This window comes from Maniola jurtina, chromosome 26 (assembly GCF_905333055.1).
Source record: "Maniola jurtina chromosome 26, ilManJurt1.1, whole genome shotgun sequence".
Lineage (NCBI taxonomy): Eukaryota > Metazoa > Arthropoda > Insecta > Lepidoptera > Nymphalidae > Maniola > Maniola jurtina.
In genome coordinates, this window is record NC_060054.1 from 896,682 (window position 1) to 916,659 (window position 19,978).

At 39.3% G+C, this 19,978-nt stretch overlaps 2 protein-coding genes across 2 annotated transcripts in view; one reads left to right on the forward strand and one right to left on the reverse strand.

The window, feature by feature from the left end:
* LOC123878419 (1-phosphatidylinositol 4,5-bisphosphate phosphodiesterase epsilon-1-like) overlaps positions 1-19,978 on the reverse strand; it is an 81,470-nt gene that overhangs the window by 4,674 nt on the left and 56,818 nt on the right. The window contains exons 20-31 of the mRNA XM_045925600.1: positions 10,179-10,309; positions 9,828-9,921; positions 9,218-9,313; positions 8,462-8,571; positions 7,474-7,616; positions 6,687-6,874; positions 5,734-5,877; positions 4,710-4,888; positions 4,073-4,264; positions 2,165-2,384; positions 1,220-1,344; positions 66-273 (exon numbers count right to left, since the gene is read on the reverse strand). Coding sequence (XP_045781556.1) covers positions 66-273; positions 1,220-1,344; positions 2,165-2,384; positions 4,073-4,264; positions 4,710-4,888; positions 5,734-5,877; positions 6,687-6,874; positions 7,474-7,616; positions 8,462-8,571; positions 9,218-9,313; positions 9,828-9,921; positions 10,179-10,309 — 1,830 coding nt within the window. The remainder of the gene's footprint in view (positions 1-65; positions 274-1,219; positions 1,345-2,164; positions 2,385-4,072; positions 4,265-4,709; positions 4,889-5,733; positions 5,878-6,686; positions 6,875-7,473; positions 7,617-8,461; positions 8,572-9,217; positions 9,314-9,827; positions 9,922-10,178; positions 10,310-19,978) is intronic.
* LOC123878422 (cleavage stimulation factor subunit 1) lies at positions 11,034-19,855 on the forward strand. The gene is made up of 11 exons (XM_045925601.1): positions 11,034-11,251; positions 12,004-12,090; positions 13,119-13,222; positions 13,815-13,969; positions 14,816-14,907; positions 15,687-15,825; positions 16,471-16,631; positions 17,146-17,296; positions 17,961-18,054; positions 18,450-18,600; positions 19,462-19,855. The coding sequence occupies exons 1-11, from the start codon at positions 11,175-11,177 to the stop codon at positions 19,550-19,552; spliced, it is 1,302 nt and encodes a 433-aa protein (XP_045781557.1). The 5' UTR covers positions 11,034-11,174; the 3' UTR covers positions 19,553-19,855.

Consider the following 19,978-nt stretch of genomic DNA (forward strand, 5'->3'; position numbering starts at 1 on the left):
AGTGAATGTGTGATTAAAGAAGTGAAAGAGTAAGTGTACGAGTGAGTGAGTGAGTGAATGCTCACCTCGTTGGTGGTAGTATCCCTCGTCACCTTTAGTATGGAGTAAGGCTCGCTTAGCACCACCGCGTGCACCACCAGGAAGTGGATCTTGCGCCGCTGAGTGGGGGAGCCTGGCTCAGCATCAGCTCTGCAACTCTCACCAGCCAACTCTTCAGAACAGCGGGAGAATATGAGAAGAGACGCCATATTTAATGGCTGGTTGGTTGGTGATCTGAAATATTACGAAATTTTTATTGAGAGAGTGGATTTTTGAGGAATTTTGGTGGCATTTAATGTTACTTCGTTCGATATTAAGTAGTATGAGCTGAGCTTTCGATAACCATATGTTGTCAAAACCATTAAAATGTTCAGAATGCAGGCAGCACGTGGACGATACGACGCATGAAGTTTGTATTTACTTGTTTGTTTTGTAATATATTTGCAAGACCATTGCATGCCAAATGTGCTGCATTTACAGCAAATAAATTATTGATTGATTAATATATATCAGAAAAGTTGCTAGAGTCTAGACGCAAACTATAGATGCCGAGGAAAACTTAGAGGCTGGTGGATTGACGGTGAAGGACAAAATGGTTTAATAGTTTCTAACCGACTTCAAAAAAGGAGGAGGTTCTCAATTCGTCGGAATCTTTTCTTTTTATGTATGTTCCCCGATTACTCAAAGACGCCTGGACCGATTTGGAATTTTTTTTTTGTTTGAAAGGGTAGGTATACTTTGCAGGTGGTCCCATATAAATTTGGTGAAGATCTGATGAATATCTTCGGAGATGGAGAAAAAAACTCCTTAATGGATGAGAGTAAATTGCTCGCGATCAGTGTAATAGATTAGTTAACAGTAGGGTTTTAACTAGGCATAGCATATTATAAGTACAGTGGGCCACTAAAAATTGTGAAATAAAAAATTTTCAAAAGAAAAGTAAAACCGACTTCAAAAACCACAAACACTAAAAAGTAAAAAAATAATTTTTGTTTCTACACGTGTAATGTCCCATCTTAGACCACATCATCACTTTCCATCAGGTGTGATTGTGGTCAAGCGCTTACCTATAGTGAATAAAAAAAAAATGTATGTATGAAGTCTTTATGAGAGCTCAGGACTGGGGGAAGCTTCTTCTTCAATGGACCGCCTACAAGTTTCTTGACCAAGCCTTCCTTACCTCAGTCTGACATGTCGGTATCCAGGCCTCAAGCACTGCAACGGTATGACTCTCTGTGACAGCATATAATTCGTATCCGCGTCGTAAACTTCAAAACGTACGAGCGCCAGCTCAGGAAAATTTACCTGAAACATTTGCTCAGGATGAACTGGTGATAATTATACGTAAAATGGGCTTAATGCCGTTAGCAAATATAGCCTTGATAGCTCAACGGTTGAGGAGCGGACTGAAATCCATAAGGTCGGTGGTTCAAATCGCATCCATTGCACTATTGTCGTACCCACCCGTCCGCTTGATTGGAGGGGAAAGGGGAGTATTAGTCATGATTAGCATGGCTATAATATTCTTAAAAAAAGAACGGCAAACTGCCTCAATCTAGCTGTGGGGTTCGAGTTTTAAGTCACGTTTTTTTACTCAGATACAAGTTAGCCCGTGACTGCAATCTCACCTGGTGGTAAGTGATGATGCAGTCTAAGATGGAAGCAGGCTAACCTGGAAGGGGTATGTCAGTTACTCCTTTGGTTTCTACACGGAACTGTACTGGAACTCTACATCGCTTGGCGGCACGGCTTTGCCAGGATTGGCCTGGATTAATGTGACGAGAGTATAGCTGGTACATTCTATACTTAAAATGGAAATAACTCACGACAGTTTAAACATTATAAGTGTAAATTAAAAATTTATGACATCCCCGACAAGTGAAGGTTACAGTAACTAGAAAAGAGCTGATAACTTTCAAACGGCTGAACCGATTATCTTGGATTATAGCTAAGAACACTCTCGATCAAGCCACCTTTCAAACAAAAAAAAAACTAAATTAAAATCTGTTCATTAGTTTAGGCGCTACGGTGCCACAGACAGATATACAGATACACATGCCTAACTTATAACACCCCTCTTTTTGGCTCGGGGGTTAAAAATAAACTAAAACAGCCTAACACTAACCTTGAAAGTAAACGTTTCATTCCATATAGGGTTCAAAGCGTTTCGTCTGGCGACTCTGGTCTTGATTTTCTTGCAGTCCGCGGGCACGCCCAATATCTCCACCTCCACGTACGCGTTGTAGAAGGAGTAGACATTCTCTGCGACGTACTGCCCAGAGATGACAGCTAATGTCAAATGGGCGGCGTGGATGCCGTCGAATTCCTTGTCCATTGGGTTGAATCTGAAACGGGGAAAATTCAGAACATCTACTGTTTTATTTTTGCAAGATAAACTTGCGCTTGAAGACAATCATGCAACCGGTCAAGTGCAAGTCAGACTCACGCACCGAGGGTTCCGTACTCGAGTCCGACATTTGCACGATAAATCAAAAACTATTATGCATGAAAATAAATAAAAATCTGTTTTAGATACATCACATCACAGATCGCAGCGTTAACTGCCATCGCCGCATCCTCGGTCTGATAGTTCAGTGCTACTACATAGTTGGACGCCACACGACCAGAACACAAAATATGATCCATGGTTTGCCTGCGCAGCCTAGCTGATTCTGTCGCGAAAGAATATCCTTGGTTTGCGTGCGTAGCCTAGACGCTGATTCTCTCGTAAATGAATATTCATTATTTGTACGGATGTGGTGTCTGTGTGCTCGACCGTAGTAATAGGGAAATTTCCCACCGAGCTGTTTTGTGCTCGGTAGTGCCAGCTGGCCGACGGTTGTAACTTGAAACTTCTATATATAGTCCAGATTCCTAAACGATCCGTTATTGCGATTTGGATTTGCGTGTTCTACTTGAGCTTCAGTTATAAGCTACTCATGCTGCCATCTAGTGAAAGATTGATGAGTGGCGTCCGGCTTGGGTTCGTGAATCGAGCGGGCGGGCCCTAGCTGGTAAAATCCCGGCTTAAAATCTCCACCAGGGTACAAAGTTGCCCTGCGCCTCACCCGGGTAAGGAGGCCATGCCTCGAGGCCCTAACCTCCGTGACCTTTTCATCGTGTATCGAGTGACTATTGACTGATTTCTTCGTATGAGTGCGAGGTGCCATCTGGTTGCGAGTGTGGCAACCGCCAAACAGTCAATCGTTCAAGTGTTGCACTCACCTTCTGTAAGCAATATGGTTGGGGTCCCACATGACGCGTGGTTTGCGCGCGTAGCCCAGACAGCCATTGCTCTTGTACATCGCCGCGTCCCCGGTCTGATAGTTCAGCGCTACTAGTTTCACGCCACACGACCAGAACACATGACCCATGGATTGCCTGCGTAGCCTAGCTGATTCTCTCGCAAAAGAATATCGCTAAACGCTCCGTTACTGCGATTCAGATTTGCGTGTTCCACTTGAGCTTCAGCTATAAGCTACTCGTGCTGCCATCTAGTGAAAGATTGATGAGTAGCGTCCGGCTTGGGTTCGTGTACCGAATGATTATTGACTGATTTCTTCGTATGAGTGCGAGGTACCATCTGCTTGCGAATTCAATCATTCAATTGTTGCACTCACCTTCTGTAAGCGATATGGTTGGGGTCCCACATGACGCGTGGTTTGCGCGCGTAGCCCAGACAGCCGTTGCTCTTGTACATCGCCGCGTCCCCGGTCTGATAGTTCAGCGCTACTAGTTTCACGCCACACGACCAGAACACATGACCCATGGATTGCCTGCGTAGCCTAGCTGATTCTCTCGCAAAAGAATATCGCTAAACGCTCCGTTACTGCGATTCAGATTTGCGTGTTCCACTTGAGCTTCAGCTATAAGCTACTCGTGCTGCCATCTAGTGAAAGATTGATGAGTAGCGTCCGGCTTGGGTTCGTGTACCGAATGATTATTGACTGATTTCTTCGTATGAGTGCGAGGTACCATCTGCTTGCGAGTGTGGCAACCGCCACACATTCAATCATTCAATTGTTGCACTCACCTTCTGTAAGCGATATGGTTGGGGTCCCACATGACGCGTGGTTTGCGCGCGTAGCCCAGACAGCCGTTGCTCTCGCACATCGCCGCGTTGACGGCCATCGCCGCATCCTCGGTCTGATAGTTCAGTGCTACTAGTTGGACACCACACGACCAGAAGGTCACAGGGTCGAAGTTCGATGAGTCTATTCTTAGGCTGTAAAAAGAAAATATTGTAAATGCTAAAAGAGCCAGTAACGTTGTTTTTAAGCTATTGTCGGCTAAGGCCTGCATTCTTGGCTTAGGGTCTCGAAGTCGAGGTGGTCGATAGGCTCGCCATTATGTACGGGAGTATTGTCAAGTTCAGTAATACTTGCGTCGTCCTCGTCGTTCTACAGTTACAGCTTATAATAGCATAAAAAAATCACGAGTAGACTAGATGGCACCACAGGTATTTTCAGTCACTCACTACAAGACCTGAATCACGCTAATAAAGTGTTACCCTCGGAAGACTTTACGAAGACTATACGTAAGATACAATGTTGGACCGAGTATGGCTGCTACTCGGAAGAAGATCTTCCTATTGTTATTGTTGAGCCCGTACACTGCTCCCGTACGTTACAAAGAGGGTAGGTAGAAATTTACCAATCTCTATCACTTACCCGGCGGGATAAGTCCTGACGAGCTGGGTTTCAGTATGCGCGATGAGAGCAAGGGGGTGTTTCCTGCAGATCTTCTTGGCGATCGCCTCGTTGACGGAAGAGCACCTGTAGCAGGGGTGATGCGCTGCGGGGGTGTTGAGGCACCGCGCGCGAGAGTGTTGACCACCCAGCGCTAGTTGCTAGAAAGAGGGTAGATAGAAAAATTTTGAAGTATAGTTTTATTTTAAATCAAAACTTTTTATGAGGTCAAAACCAAGCCAAAATGAGACGGATAGATCTGTTTACCGAGAAAGAGATGACAATAAAGCAATGTTGGCAAAAAGTAAAATAAAAAATCAAATTGTAGAGTTATAGTTGCGTCATCATTTATTTTTGAAAAATGTAAGTATCTACATAACTAAAACTACTGATTTAATTATCGTTTTCGATTAAAACTTAAAAGGCTAGTGTTAATGTAAAATCACACTAATATTATAAAGGAGAAAGTTTGTATGTGTGTGTGTGTGTGTGTGTGTGTGTGTGTGTGTGTGTGTGTGTGTGTGTGTGTCTGTGTGTGTATGTTTGTTACTCCTTCACGCAAAAACTACTGGACGAATTGGGCTGAAATTTATAATGGAGATAGATTATACCCTGGATTAGCACATAGGCTACTTTTTATCCCGGAAAATCAAAGAGTTCCCACGAGAATTTTAAAAAACCTACATCGCGCGAATGAAGTCGCGGGCATCAGCTAGTATTAAAAATTTGACTGAGTTTGTAACTTCCCAGACACTGTATAGCTTTGGAATTCTTGTAGTTTTTTTTTAAAAAAAACTACAAGAATTCCAAACTCCAAACAGAGAATATTAGCCACGCTAGTCATGACTTATACTCCTCTTTCCCCTCCAATTAAGCGTAAAGCTTGTGCTAGGAGTGGGTACGACAATAGTGCAACAGGCGGGGTTTGAACCGCCGACCTTCGGAATTTAGACCGCACGTCAACCGTTGAGCTATCGAGGCTTTGAATCTGCTGCGCGAACCTTACCGTTCTATCTCCCGTGCTGTCGCTGCTCTCGGAGGACTCGAAGCTGCTGCAGGCGGCGGCGCTGGAGTTATCTTTGACAGTGTTGCTGGCGTGCTTGATGGAACTCCTCGGCGAGATGGGGTTGAGGCCACGGAACTTTATTGCCTGTACAAAAATATTTTTATGAGCAGAACCAGCAATTAGATTAATTGGGTACTGGATGATGCCCGCGACTTCGTCCGCGTGGATTTAGATATTATAAATCCCGTGGGAACCCTTTGATTTTCCGGGATAAAAGTAGCCTATGCCCGCCCACGGGTTGTAAGCTAACTCTGGACCTTTAATCAAAATCGGTTAAACTGTTGGGCTGTAAAAAGCTAGCAGACAGACACACTTTCGCATTTATAATACTATAGAGGATGCCCGTGAATTCGTCCGCGTGGATTTAGGTTCTTAAAGATCTCGTGGGAACTGTTTGATTTTCCGGGATAAAAATTTGCCTATGTCAATTTCCGGGACGCAAGCTACCTCTGTGCCAAATTTCATATAAGTCGATTACACAGATGGGACTTTAAGAATCCCGTGGGAACTCTTTGATTTTCCGGGATAAAAGTAGCCTATGTCCGCCCCCGAGATGAAAACTAAGTAACTCTGGACTAAATTTCATCAAAATCAGTTAAAATGTTGAGCTGTGAAAAACAGCTAGTAGACAGACAGACAGAGAGACAGATTGTAATGGATGGCTTCTAAATGAAAAATATAAACTCCTAATTGAGAACCTCTTCCTTTTTTGGAAGTCTAAAGTTGGCGGTATTACACTCCCAAGGTGCTTCGGTAAGCCAAGATGGCACCCATTCTTTCTCGGGTCGTGTTGAATTGCTATCCTATCAGACTATGTGAGCGAGGGAATAGCTAGCTAGTTTTTGTTGGTTATAGTTGACTGTAGTTCGGTTAAGAGATCATTTCTTTAATACCTGTACATAAGTAACCATATCGCTAAGTTCCCTCGCGATCTGGTTGCTCCTTTTCCTGGTGGTTGCGTGTTTCATGGCACCCGCTGCTTCGCTCTCTCCCTCACTCCTGCGGAAACTCTGGTAGAGGGAAAGGGACGTCCGACCGGCCTTCTCTTCTAATGAGTTAAGGATTTTGTGGAGTTCTTTTTCTAAAAGGGAGATAAAGAAATTGAGTTCATTATATACGCCGTACACCGTTTAAACTTTAAAAAAATCGGTTCAGTTATGGCTTTATTATAGAGTAACATCGCCAATATAAAGCCACACACATCGACTTAGTTTTTTTGTGGTGAGTAAAAAATTTAACTGATTTTCAGCATGATTTGTACATAGATATGATGGTCGAGCATCGGAAATATATGTACTTGCTTCACCTCACGTATTACATCTCAAATACCCAGAGTTTAATACTCTACCTGATCATTTATGTCTTTCGTATCATATCTGTTTGTTTTTTTGCTAAGCCTAACAATCTATGTGTGAATTGCTCGAGAGAGCACCATGTAACCGTTGTGATTCGTCTTCTCGATGTCGAGAGTGTGGAAATGTACATCACAGCATGCTTCATCTTTCTGCGTCATCCTATTGTGTATGACAGGTCGAGATGGCAATCGGCGTAGGGACGCCTCGCACATAATATCGATAGCGCGGGTGACGGGTGGGTGTGCGGGGTGTCCCCCCGCCTCATACCCTGATTGCCATGTCGACCTGTCGCGTACCTACTATATAATATGTCAGGAGGATTTACCATCAATCTCATCATCTTCATCGTAGTCTTCATCAGAGAAGTACTCCGTGAGTGAGGACCCGGCTGACTGGTTGGACATGATGGAACTTGTTCTGTTACTCGCGTCTGGTAAGGAGGAACTTGTGTGTCTGATGCCATTTGACCTGGAGAAACAATCAAAATGAAAAAAAAAACTTTTACGAGTAGGTGGGTACTTTTCAATCGTCAAATGAAAGACTAAATAAAAGGATTTACAGTAAGTTGCAGATACGCTTTCAAATAAAAGAATGCTGGATAGGGGAGGGGATGTGACTGATGAGTATGAAAAATTGAATTCAGTTTAATTGAAAATATTGAATTGAATTGAATTCTTCATTTGTATAAGTAGAGTTCTGTAGTGTAGGTAATTAGGTATAGGCGTAAAGACATGGTCGCTAACTATGGGCTTCATAAGAAATCTCAGAGTCACTCCGCGGGCGATGGAGAGAGCTATGCTTGGAGTCTCTCTACGTGAATAAATCAGAAATGAGGAGATACGTAGGAGAACCAGAGTAACCGACATAGCTTAATGGCTTGCGAAGCTGAAGTAGCAATGGGGATTTCGTGATCCCAAGGCGATAGAATGGCAACCTTGCACCAGAAAGTGCAGCGTTGGCAGACCCTTATTAGGTACCCAGGCGACAATAATAATAATAATAAATAGGCTTTATTGCTTACTTATTGCTAGTGACAAACATATGTTATAAGTACATTAAATCTATAAAAATAAAAAAATAAAAAAACTAACAATAGCAATAGGCCGCAAACTCAGCATGGCCGAGCATTGATGGCAATGCTCAGCGCTGGTTTTCAGTTTGCTCCAAAAAAATATTGATTAATAAAATAAAATTAAATGACACTGCGGGTGCCGTTGGATAGCGGTGGCGCAAGACCGCAGCGCGTGGATGTCTACAAGAGACCAATATCCAGAAGTGGACGTCTATCGGATGATAATGATGACGATGATTACCTAAAAGCGGTTGCAAGCACGCCGCCATATCCCTGCGCTGAGCTGGCGCCGGTCAATCCTATCGTTGGACTCGACTCAACTGGCAACATCTTTTTGTTTTTTATTAAAACCTGGAAGTAAAAAGAAATTTTGTGAATATCGAAATAATAATAATTAGCACCATCAGGCTCTCGAAAGAAAAATAGTTAAAAACCGTAGCGTGTATCACACTTTAAATAATTTCGGAACGTCTATGCGAACCTTTTTATTTAAAGTGCGGTCTATGTTCTCGATTTTACAATCGATTAAAATTTCCGTTTAAAATCGATGTCATGAAGTAAATGATGCAAGGAATATCCGAACAGACGAGAAAGGAGTGTGGATATGGTATTCTCGCATGTTCTTCCTTCGTTCGGTTTAGTTCGGTTCGTTGCTGAGCAACGAAATTTAGTTAAAATCTCTTGGGTGTTCTAAACGTCTGTAGCCATATTTTAAATTTCAAGTTCACAATATATGATTACTAGCCGATGCCCGCGACTTAACCCGCGTGGATTTAGGTTTTTTGAAATCCCGTGGGAACTCTTTGATTTTCCCGGATAAAAAGTAGCCTATGTGCTAATCCAGGATATCTATCTCCATTCCAAATTTCAGCCAAATCCATCTAGTAGTTTTTGCATGAAGGAGTAACAAACATACAAACACGCACATACACATATACACACAAACTTTCGCCTTTATAATATTAGTGTGATAGTGTGATAAAACAAATAGTTTTACCTTATATTTCAACTGCTCTGGACTGGGCAGTCGGGGTTCGTCCGTATAATCAACTTCGAACAGAAACGACGTCACCAGTTGATCTCCGAACACTGCCTGGATGAAAACAGAGCTAGTAAAGCATGTGCGAAAAAAATAATAAGGACAGTCGGAAATATTGTGTACAAAAATCTCATTTTTAAAGTTTCATAATACATACTCGCAAACACAAATATACCTACGAAACACAGTAAGCGTAATTAATTTTTGAAGATATTTTGCATAAGGACTTTGAAAAGTGAAACGAATACGCAACAATGAAACGCACGTCATTTGTTAGGTTTACAAACTACTAGCTACCTAATATCTAATATCATAGTAATGAGAGTAATGTATTAATTCACGCACAACAGACGGAAACGTTTAAGTGCGGAAACCAGCCCAGAGAGAAGAATAATGTATAAAGCTAATATGTATTAAGCTAATAAATAATGTATAAAATGAGATAAGCTTCTGTCTCACAACTTTTATTTAAGAGATTTTCATAATTAAAACAAAAAAAAAATATTGGTAACTATGCAGTAGACACTAGATAGACAGATGATGTTATTCATATTTTGAAATTACTGACCTCAAAAGTGCTGGCCATAACTTGTTGCTGTGGCAGACTGCAGTGATTTTCGATGCTCAATATCAAAGGATATGGTGACGTCACAAAGGCACTTCTATAAATTAAGAAATACATTAGTTAGTCATTGCTTCAAAAACATATTTTGTAGATGTGCATCACTTCATGATCTCAATGAAAAATAGGGCTACCTAGCATCAAATGTACTAACATTTAACAGATGCTAACGATGTCGAAGCCTCAACGTTTTGTTAGAAGTTCCCTAACCATCGTGAACTGTGTCCATATGGAAGAAAACGCTGGAATCAGATAGTCATTCAATAAAAATATAGAATGGACAAAAAAGATTCAAACCTTGCAATGGTCTCCACAACTCTTCGAAAGGGTATTTTAGTGGTAAACGTATGCCCATGGTAGATGACAGGGTTGCCATCATCACCATCCCAGCAGTCCAGCTCCACACAACGACAGCCTGTCAACAACACCTGGAAATAATAACAGAATAATTTTATCATTAACATCATCATCTCATTACCTACCAACTCACTACCTGAGTACGCTGGCCCAGTAAAGATTGGTAGACTTCACATTATCCTTCACATTCTACAGAACATTATGAGAGCTCGTAGGCATGCAGAATTCCTCAACCTATTTTCCTTCACCGTTAAAACAAGTAAGATTTGATTGATAAAAACAATATAACTCCCAAAAGTTAGACGTGCGTGCTGATCAAACCCTCAACAAACACGCAGGCATACAAAGTTTTCACTTTTAAAATTGTATGAGCTTGGCTTATGTGGAGTTAAATAATATTTTTGCTAGATAGTAAGTACCTACCTAATTACAATTATTTATAGAAGACGCCTCATAAGATCATGTAGCCTACGCTAGAGCGCCTCTGCCCAGAAGATGCCCAATGCCTACTTATTTTGTTTATATTGAACTAATAGAAAAATGGAAGCCGCATTTTATTTTAATAATCGAACCCCGTACCTATTTTGTAAAGTAACAACGCTGTACCATAGGCGTCAAAGGTATTCTATGTACGCGCATGATCAAAAATATTGATTCACCTACCGTCTACATCCGGCAAAGCAAGCGTCAGTAAGTTTTGCTGTTTCACTACGCGACTACGAAATCGATTCAAATAATCGTAAAAAATCGTGTAGCAAGCCCGCACGTTACCAAAGACAATAGAATAGCGTCAATTGAACTGTCAGTTACGTTGTCAAATTTTAGGTTATACGTCTGTGATTGTTTTGTTGAGTTTTCAATTTTTCAAAACACTGTGAATTGTATTTGCCGGTTTTCTTGAAAATAATCAAGATTTCCTCGCTAATAGGAGAAAGAATGAAGGAAACTACTGGAGAAGTCGATTCAAAGAATGTGGTGAAGAATAGAGAGTTGCTGTATCGTATGATCATAAGGTAAAAAGTTCATTTTATTTTTCGACTATTTATATAATTTAACGCTAAATATTTCAAAACAAAACAAAAGTGAAAGTTTTCTAAGCGTTTTCGTTTGATATTAATAAGTAAAAAGTTATTATTAGCGTAAGAATTATTTAATTCGTTTGTTATAAAAGTTTGGTAAGTATAGGTTATGTTTATTGTGATAGATGGTATTAATACATTCAATGTTGTAACAATCCATATAATAGACTGGTATGCATTTTTTGCTACTAGTCCCATCTCGAACAAAATGTCCTTTTAAACTGAAATCTATAAAAAATTCTTTGATTTTATTTAACTTAAGACAGAGTTATTTAACTTAAGAGATTTATATTGAGATACAAGGCTGTCTTGTTTTAACTCTGTCTTAAGTCTCAGCAAAGTCAAAGTACTTTTTATAGCATGGACAATGAACATTGTATCAACTATAAGTAAGGACATGCTTAGAGTTCGTTCCTGTGAATCATATTATTATGATTTTTTAAATTTACAGACTAGTGCTTGAAAATCACACCTGCTAGCAAGTGATTATGAGCCTAAGATGGAGCGTGCTTGCCTAGAAGTTGCCTATTCACTCTTGACTTGAAGGCACCTATATTAAAAGTGGAAGGGAAAACTGATGCCGGACGGGTGTTCCATATCCTAGTGGTTCGGATTAGAAACGAGGAAGCAAATCGCTTTGTGCGTTAACATAAGCACAAATAATTCATTTGTTTGTATCGCTATAGCCAACTCTACTATGATGGATTCCAAACCATCGCTGCAACACTGTCAGCAGCCGTCCATGCTGATCCACCATGCCCGCCGAGTGACAGGTAACTGTACTCAATTATATTGATGGAGAAAAGTTAGTATAGGGCTCTCTCTTTTACGTAATCACATACAAATGACAAGGACAAGAAACACAGTGGGCGCTAACCATTTCCAGTCCCCAACCAATCACTTGATGTCACACTATCTATTTGGTAACGTACTTCACCCACAGGATACATACTTTGTCTATGTAAAATTAGGATTTTTTGAAATCCTGTGGAAACTCTTTATATAATACTAGCGGATGCCCGCAGCTTCGCCCGCGTGGATTGGTCAGATCCCCTGCAGCATCAGGATTGAGGAGTTGGACTCCAAATTTTTTATGAAACAATGTCGCAAAGTTCCTCTTCGATTAAAAAAGAAATGACGCAAATCGGTTCAGAAATCTCGGAGATTTCGGTGTACATAGGTAGAAAAACACAACTCCCTTTTTGAAAGTCGGTTAAAAAAGTAGCCTATGTTACTCCCTGGTCAATTCTCTACTTGTCTGTGAAAATCCCGTCAAAATCGGTTCAGCCGTTCCCAAGATTAGCCTTTTCAAACAGACAGACAGACAGACAAAAATTTTAAAAACGTGTGATTCAGTTATAGTATCGTTCAAATAACCATATGACCTTAATATGCGGTAGTTATTTCGAAATTACAGACAGACACTCCAATTTTATTTATTAGTATAGATTCTGAGACAAAAAGTCCATTGCTGAGATTAAAGCTATCTCTATACAAATGTCATCAAAATTGGGTCAATAGATGAGCAGTGAAAAGACAGACAGATATATATATATTCTCATTTATAATATCTGTATATTGAAGGAAAAGCTGACTAACTGATCTATCAAAGCACACCTCAAACTACTGGTTGGAACGGGCTGGGCATGCAGATAGCTATTATGATGTAGACATCTGCTAAGAAAGGATTTTTGAAAATTCAACCCCTAAGGGGGTAAAATAGGGGTTCGAAATTTGTGTAGTCCATGCGGACGAAGTTAGTATAATTATGGAGTAGGAAATGACCTATTTGATATTCTAGGCTTCTTAATCTGATGATGGTGGGTCTTCAGCATGAGCCTGATAGGAAGGATCGCCTCGCTGCATCCAGTGGGGCTGAGCATCTGCTCGGAACTACTGGTTTTGGTATGTTTTGTTTTTATCTATATCGTACAAATTTAACAATTTCGACCATCAAAAGGTTGCAAGTTCGTATTTTAGACCAAATAGGAGGCAAGATATTTTGGTAAGTTTTTATTTAGAGAACAATGGGAATCGAGCTGTTTTGACAGGTTTGTATTTGGGGCAAATTGGGAATCACGTAGTTTATCAAAATTAGAGTACGATGTTTTTGTTAAAAGTGACGGAATCTAAATATTACATCTGGAGTTCGAAATTGTCGCTTGCTCCTGAACCGGCGTCGTATGATACTGCATATGTGACGTCACACAAGATGCTACAGGCGCTTGTAGTTCGCGTGGACAGTTTGTTGCTATTGGCAGTGTCAACGCTTATATTCTTTTTGTACTTATTTAGCTTGGGATTTATGGTAATAATAAATTCCATATTTTCAGTGCTTAGTGCACACATAAAATTAATTAGTAAAAATAGAAAGCAGTACAAAGTATAAGTACGTTGGGGCACTTTAGGAAACTTAGATAATCAGTGGGCAATAGGAATAGGGCAAAATGGGCAATAAGTGAAGATTGTGAAATAAATGGTACCTATTGCAATTTAGATTTGGAGTTTGAAATGGACGCATCATCGCTTGCCCCTGAGCCGGCGACGTATGAGACTGCGTACGTGACGTCGCACAAGATGTCGTGTCGTGCGGGTGCTTTTAGTTCTTGCGGACAACTGGTTGCTACTGGCAGTGTCGATGCTAGTATTAAGGTATGTGGTGGAATAAAACTATGATTGATTCAATCAATCAATCAGCCTGTTTGCGTCCACTGCTGACATAGGCCTTTCTAAGAGCGCGCCGCCACACAGGATCCTCCGCCTTCCTCATCCACCCACTTCCAGCTATGTATCTTAAGGTTGTCAGTTCAACGGGTCGGAGGTCGTCCCACACTGCGCTTGCTGATACGCGGTCTCCACTCTTGAACACGTGTGCCCCAGCGGCCATCAGTTCTGCGGCAGACGTGGCCTGCCCACTGACACTTCAGCTGGCTAATTCGTTGAGCTATGTCGGTTACTCTGGTTCTCCTACGGATTTTGTCCTTCAGAGAGATCCCCAACATATCCTACTCCATAGCATGCTGAGCGACTGTACTTGTGGACAAGGCAAACTCAATGTTGACTTTTTAGCATTATACGTCATCATGATTGATTACCTGTGTTTAAATATTGGAGATCGATTTTAAATATTATAGCACAAATGTATTTATATTTTTTTTTGGCAAATACTGTGTCGAATCTTGATTAAATGAAATTTAATTTAAAAAACTTGTGGTATCAATCCAAACTTGATATATTGAAATTTTGTATAAAATATTGTATAAAAATGTACAATTCGATTGAAATTTCTGTTTGGGTTAGAAAATCCATGTTATTGTTTATTTTAAAAGCTATCGTATCAAATCTAGCTTAAATGAACTACTTGTACACACTAATACACTTGTATGCCATTTAATCAATAAATAGTAGAGCATGAATCTCAACAAATTTAAAAAATATATCTAATTATGTTGAATAACTGTATATTTCATCTAGTTTATTTATGCTTAAACTTGGCAGATATTGGATGTAGAGCGTATGTTGGCAAAGTCAGCACCAGAAGAGGTAGATCCAGGAAGGGAACAACAGGGGCATCCAGTTATCAGGACACTGTGAGTATTTAGCGTCAACATATTCAAAAATATATAGATCTGTGTGAACAATACTAGGAATGCCTACTCAAAAGCTTAAGATATAATTAGTTAGTATTAATATGCATAGAGATAATTAATATGCTCTCAAATTGACTGATATTGGTTCAGTATTCGGATCGTTCAGAATATCTTTTTAAAAATGTCTACAAGGTTGTTAAAAATTCGAAATGAAAACAGATATTAATAATTTTTCAGCCTAATATATTTGTACACAACACTCCGGTAGAATAAGGTCACTTTTTATATTTATTTTAAGATTTTGACTGTATTCAATCCAAAAAATAAATAAATCTCTGTGAATTTTGTAGGAAAACATATTTTTGATAAAAATAAAACATTTTTGTATCTGTAATTTTGATTTACTCAGTCTACATTATTATTTCAGCGATGAAATGATTCATCATATAAATAATACTTGTAGTGAGATGTCAGTTTTTAATCTTTGGTATTGTCATTTGTCATTCATTGTCTGTGTTTTCCCACTTGGCAGTTGGTAATTTTGTAATATGTAACTGGTCATACATTTAATAAAATAAATCTTTTAATATGAAATCTTCTTCTTTATATGCCTCTCCATTACTGAAGGTCAGCAGTCAGTTTTTTAAACTTCTCCTTGTCCATGGCTAGCCGGAATAGTTCTCCTACTGTTTCTCCTACTGTTTTTTAATATGAAATAACAAATCTTTTAATAATAAAAAGTGATAAACACAACAATACTGTTTTGTTTTCGTGTCTAGATATGATCATACCGATGAGATCACCGCACTGGACTTCCATCCCCGGGAACAGATCCTAGTGTCAGCGTCTCGAGATTGTTGTATCAAGCTATTCGACATTACTAAGGCATCTGCTAAGAAGGCGTATAAATCGATCACAGTAAGTAACTTAAATGAAACGTATATATCCCTTCGGGAGTTTAAAGTAGTGTTATTGTTTTTTATTTTATTTCTCAAGTAAAGTAGCGGAAGCGCAAAGATTTTTGGGAGTTTTACAGAAAAGGTGGTTTTAATAATAAACAAACCAATAAACAAACACACTTTCGTATTTATGATATTAATAGAATTTTTTTTAACAGCTGATGCTTACAAAATATGTGAAAAGTATAATCACGCATATTTTCTAACTCCCTCACGAAATAAGTGCAAAGAAAACTGAAAATTGAAAAATCATCAATCGGAGTGCGTAGCGAGCTCGCATTTTTTGATAGAATAGAAAAGAAATATTTTTCTTATAATGTCGAAAGAAATATAAATTAGGTACCCATGATGCAGGATTACCTAGTGTGGGTACCACCAGACACAGAAAAATTGTAAAAGACTTTGAATTTGATAAATAAACATTTTTCATTTTCTTTTTTTTTCTTTAAATAAACTGTTAGAAGTACTTTTGAATCTTTAAATGTATCTTCCACTGGTTCGGAATGCCATTCCAACTATTTCCTACCTCGTGGATGTAGCCATGTCCTTCGATACATCTAATCCGGAAATCATAATGATATTATGACGTTACATATTTGTATAGGACGCAGAACAGGTGCTATGTGTAGCATTCCATCCCTTGGGCGACCACATCATAGCGTCCACGACGCACCCGGTGATCCGGCTGTATGACGTCACCACCAGCCAGTGCTTCGTGTGCCCCATACCGTCACACCACCACAAGAAACAGGTCAACTCTATCAAGTACGTTCATTTTTATTCATGTCTTTATACAAATCTCCACCTAGTTCAAGCATCTTCCTAGTGCCTAGGCCTTCCTTGGTTCGCCTTCGTTCGAGTCAGACTCGCGCACCGAGGCTTCCGTACTCAGGTACTCATGAACAAATTGTTTTGGTGATGTAACCACAAATTCACGATTTTCGAATTTTTTTCCTTTAAGAGCTACCTACCAAATTTCATGATTCTAAATCAACAGGAAGTATCCAATAGGTTTTCTTGACAGACATGACAGACGGACTGATAGACGGACAGACAGACAGACAATAACGTGATCCTGTAAACAGTTCCGTTTTTCCTTTTGAGGAACGGAATCCTTAAAAACCTAATTTTATAATTTAGGCAAAAATATTATAAAATAATATAAGACACTAAGGAATTCAAGTAAACGAACAAAATTACTTCCCTCTTCGCGGCACGCACATTGATTAATCGATCTGCATGCTAATATTTTGTTCGGTAATAAACCATTTTTTCCTAGATTTTCACCAAACGGCAAGTACTTTGCAAGCGGCAGCGCAGACGGCTCGATCAAACTTTGGGACACGGTCTCCAACAGATGTTTCAACACTTTCGTGAACGCTCACGATGGATCAGAAGTTTGCTCTGTTGCCTTTACTAGGAACAGCAAGGTAAAGTATATAACAATTTCTTTGTTTCTGTTTGATTAATATGTACTACATAGTAATGAAAAGCGCTTATAGCCGCTATCCATACATATAAAAGAGCCTCAATAGCTCAACCGGTAAAGGAGTGGACTGAAAACCGAAAGGTCGACGGTTCAAACCCCGCCCGTTGCACTATTGACGTACCTACTCCTAGCACAAGCCTGACGCTTAGTTGGAGAGGAAAGACATTTAACATGGCTAATATTCTTTTTTTTTTTTTAAAAAAAAAGGATAAAATGACTGAATGACATATGGTACAGCTTGAACAGGCGTGCATGTCGATTTTTCTTTAACATAGACGCCCACTGAGGAAGGGTTTTTTGAAATTCCACGCAAGCGACGTTGAAGCAGATCGGTTACCCGAAAATGAGAGTGAATGACGAAATAAGGTAGCAATGTAAAAAATAAAAACCAAACAAATAAAAAAAATTATTTTCATAAAACTTAACGTAAAGATAAGCTACTTACAAAATATGTTTAATCTTTTGCAAAAAATAAATTAAGATATTGAATTTTGCACAATTTGCCCCTACAATTTTATTTGGTACCCTAATTTCCCCTATGTTGGTTTAGTAATTATATTTTTTAACGCATTTTAATCTCAATTAGCCCCATATTTCTTTTGCAGTATTTGTTAACTTCTGGAATGGATTCGTCTATCAAGCTTTGGGAACTGGCGAGCAGTAGATGTCTTATTCAGTACACGGGAGCTGGAACTACGGGTAAACATTTTTTTATTGATTGGATATAACTTTTTGAATATAATATGTATAGATACTAATATATTTAGATTCTTTAAAAATCCCTTGTTTTTTAAAGAATATTAGCCATGCTAATCATGAATAATATTCCCCTTCCCCAATAAGCGTAAAGCTTGTGCTAGGAGTGGGTACGACAATAGTGCAACGAGTGGGGTTTGAACCGCCCACCTTTCGGAATTCAGTCCACTCCTCAACCGTTGAGCTATCGAGGCTCTAATATCTGTATCTCTGTACCTTTGATCAGGAGTAGTTCAGCCGTAAAAAGGTAACAGACATACATACACTTTCACATTTATAATATTAGTATGGATTTAGTTATTAAATCATGATCGTTCACAATAGTTTTTAATTTTTAGGTAGACAAGAAAATCATGCGCAAGCGATATTCAACCACACGGAAGATTACGTAATGTTCCCTGATGAAGCTACCACGTCTCTGTGCACGTGGCATTCCCGCAGCGCCAGTCGATGTCAGCTCATGTCTTTGGGGCATAATGGGGCAGTCAGGTAATCTTGCGAAAATGATCATTTTTAACCCCCGACCCAAAAAGAGGGGTGTTATAAGTTTGACGTGTGTATCTGTGTATCTGTGTGTCTGTGTATCTGTGTATCTGTGTATCTGTCTGTGGCATCGTAGCGCCTAAACGAATGAACCGATTTTAATTTACTTTTTTTTGTTTGAAAGGTGGCTTGATCGAGAGTGTTCTTAGCTATAATCCAAAAAAATTGGTGCAGCCGTTTAAGAGTTATCAGCTCTTTTCTAGTTTTCTTGTAGAAAAGAAGGTTACATAACCGTTAGGTTCATAATATTATGTCAATTGACAAATGTCAAGCTGTCAAGATGGACGTTGCCTAGATACATAATTATTTATTTGAAAATGATGTTTTGGAACACTCAGATACTTTGGATCGTAGCTTAGGCGCGGAATAGTCCAAGAAAATCGGTTCAGCCGTTTGAAAGTTATCAAGTCTTTTCAGTCTTTTCTAGTTACTGTAACCTTCACTTGTCGGGGCTAAATTTTTAATTTACACTTGTATATGGAGTTAGTTTTTTTTGTAGCGATCATAGGGCAGTAGAAGCCGGTGTCAACTTACATATACTGTTGGGGTAGTCAAGTAATCATTTGAAAGTTACTATTTATACGTATATCGGTGGGGCAATTTGGGATTGTAATGGGGAGTAATGGGATTGTAATGGATAATTATCACACGTAAGAATAAGAATTTTAATCTAAATACTGTTACGAGTACAACGCAAGTTAGACGCTAGAAGCTTCTGGATGTTTCTAGAAGTTTATTAAGGTACTTATTTATTTTTATTTATTTATTTATTTGTACCAGAAAGTTGACTTATGTTTTTTTTTTCAGACACATAGTTCACTCGGGCACGGCGCCAGCTTTCCTAACATGCAGCGATGATTACCGCGCAAGATTCTGGTATAGACGTAACACGCATTAAAACAAAAAATACTTTACATAAAATAAATCACTAATTTTAAGTACAGTGAAATTTGAATATGTATTTCTGTAAGAGTATCTGTCATTGTGCCTGTTTGTCCCATGATTAGGGCACTCTCGGAATATTTTCCCCATGGGTATATTGGGAATACATATGTTGTGTACCATGATTGGGGCATTTTTGGAATATTTTCCCCATGGGGGGTATATTGAGACTATGTTGCGTACCATTAGGCATTTTCGGATTGTTGCTCTACATTGTGTAATTTGTATGTGTCAATGAATAAGTGTGAATTGATTTATTCATGTGTTTTATTTTTAAACCCTTTCCTAACCAGAAAATATTAGGAAGTTAGGAAATATTACTCATACAGTTCGCGGTTCAGACATGACATTTCTCGAGGTAGTTCTTTGTCTATGTGGCGAT

What these genes read in the sequence shown, in the direction of transcription:
- LOC123878422 (XM_045925601.1), top strand. Translation starts at nt 11,175, where the DNA reads ATGAAGGAAACTACTGGAGAAGTCGATTCAAAGAATGTGGTGAAGAAT. An exon ending in CCATGCCCGCCGAGTGACAG is followed by an intron (nt 12,091 to 13,118) that starts GTAACTGTACTC and finishes TTGATATTCTAG; the next exon opens with GCTTCTTAATCTGATGATGG. An exon ending in CCTTTACTAGGAACAGCAAG is followed by an intron (nt 17,297 to 17,960) that starts GTAAAGTATATA and finishes TTTCTTTTGCAG; the next exon opens with TATTTGTTAACTTCTGGAAT.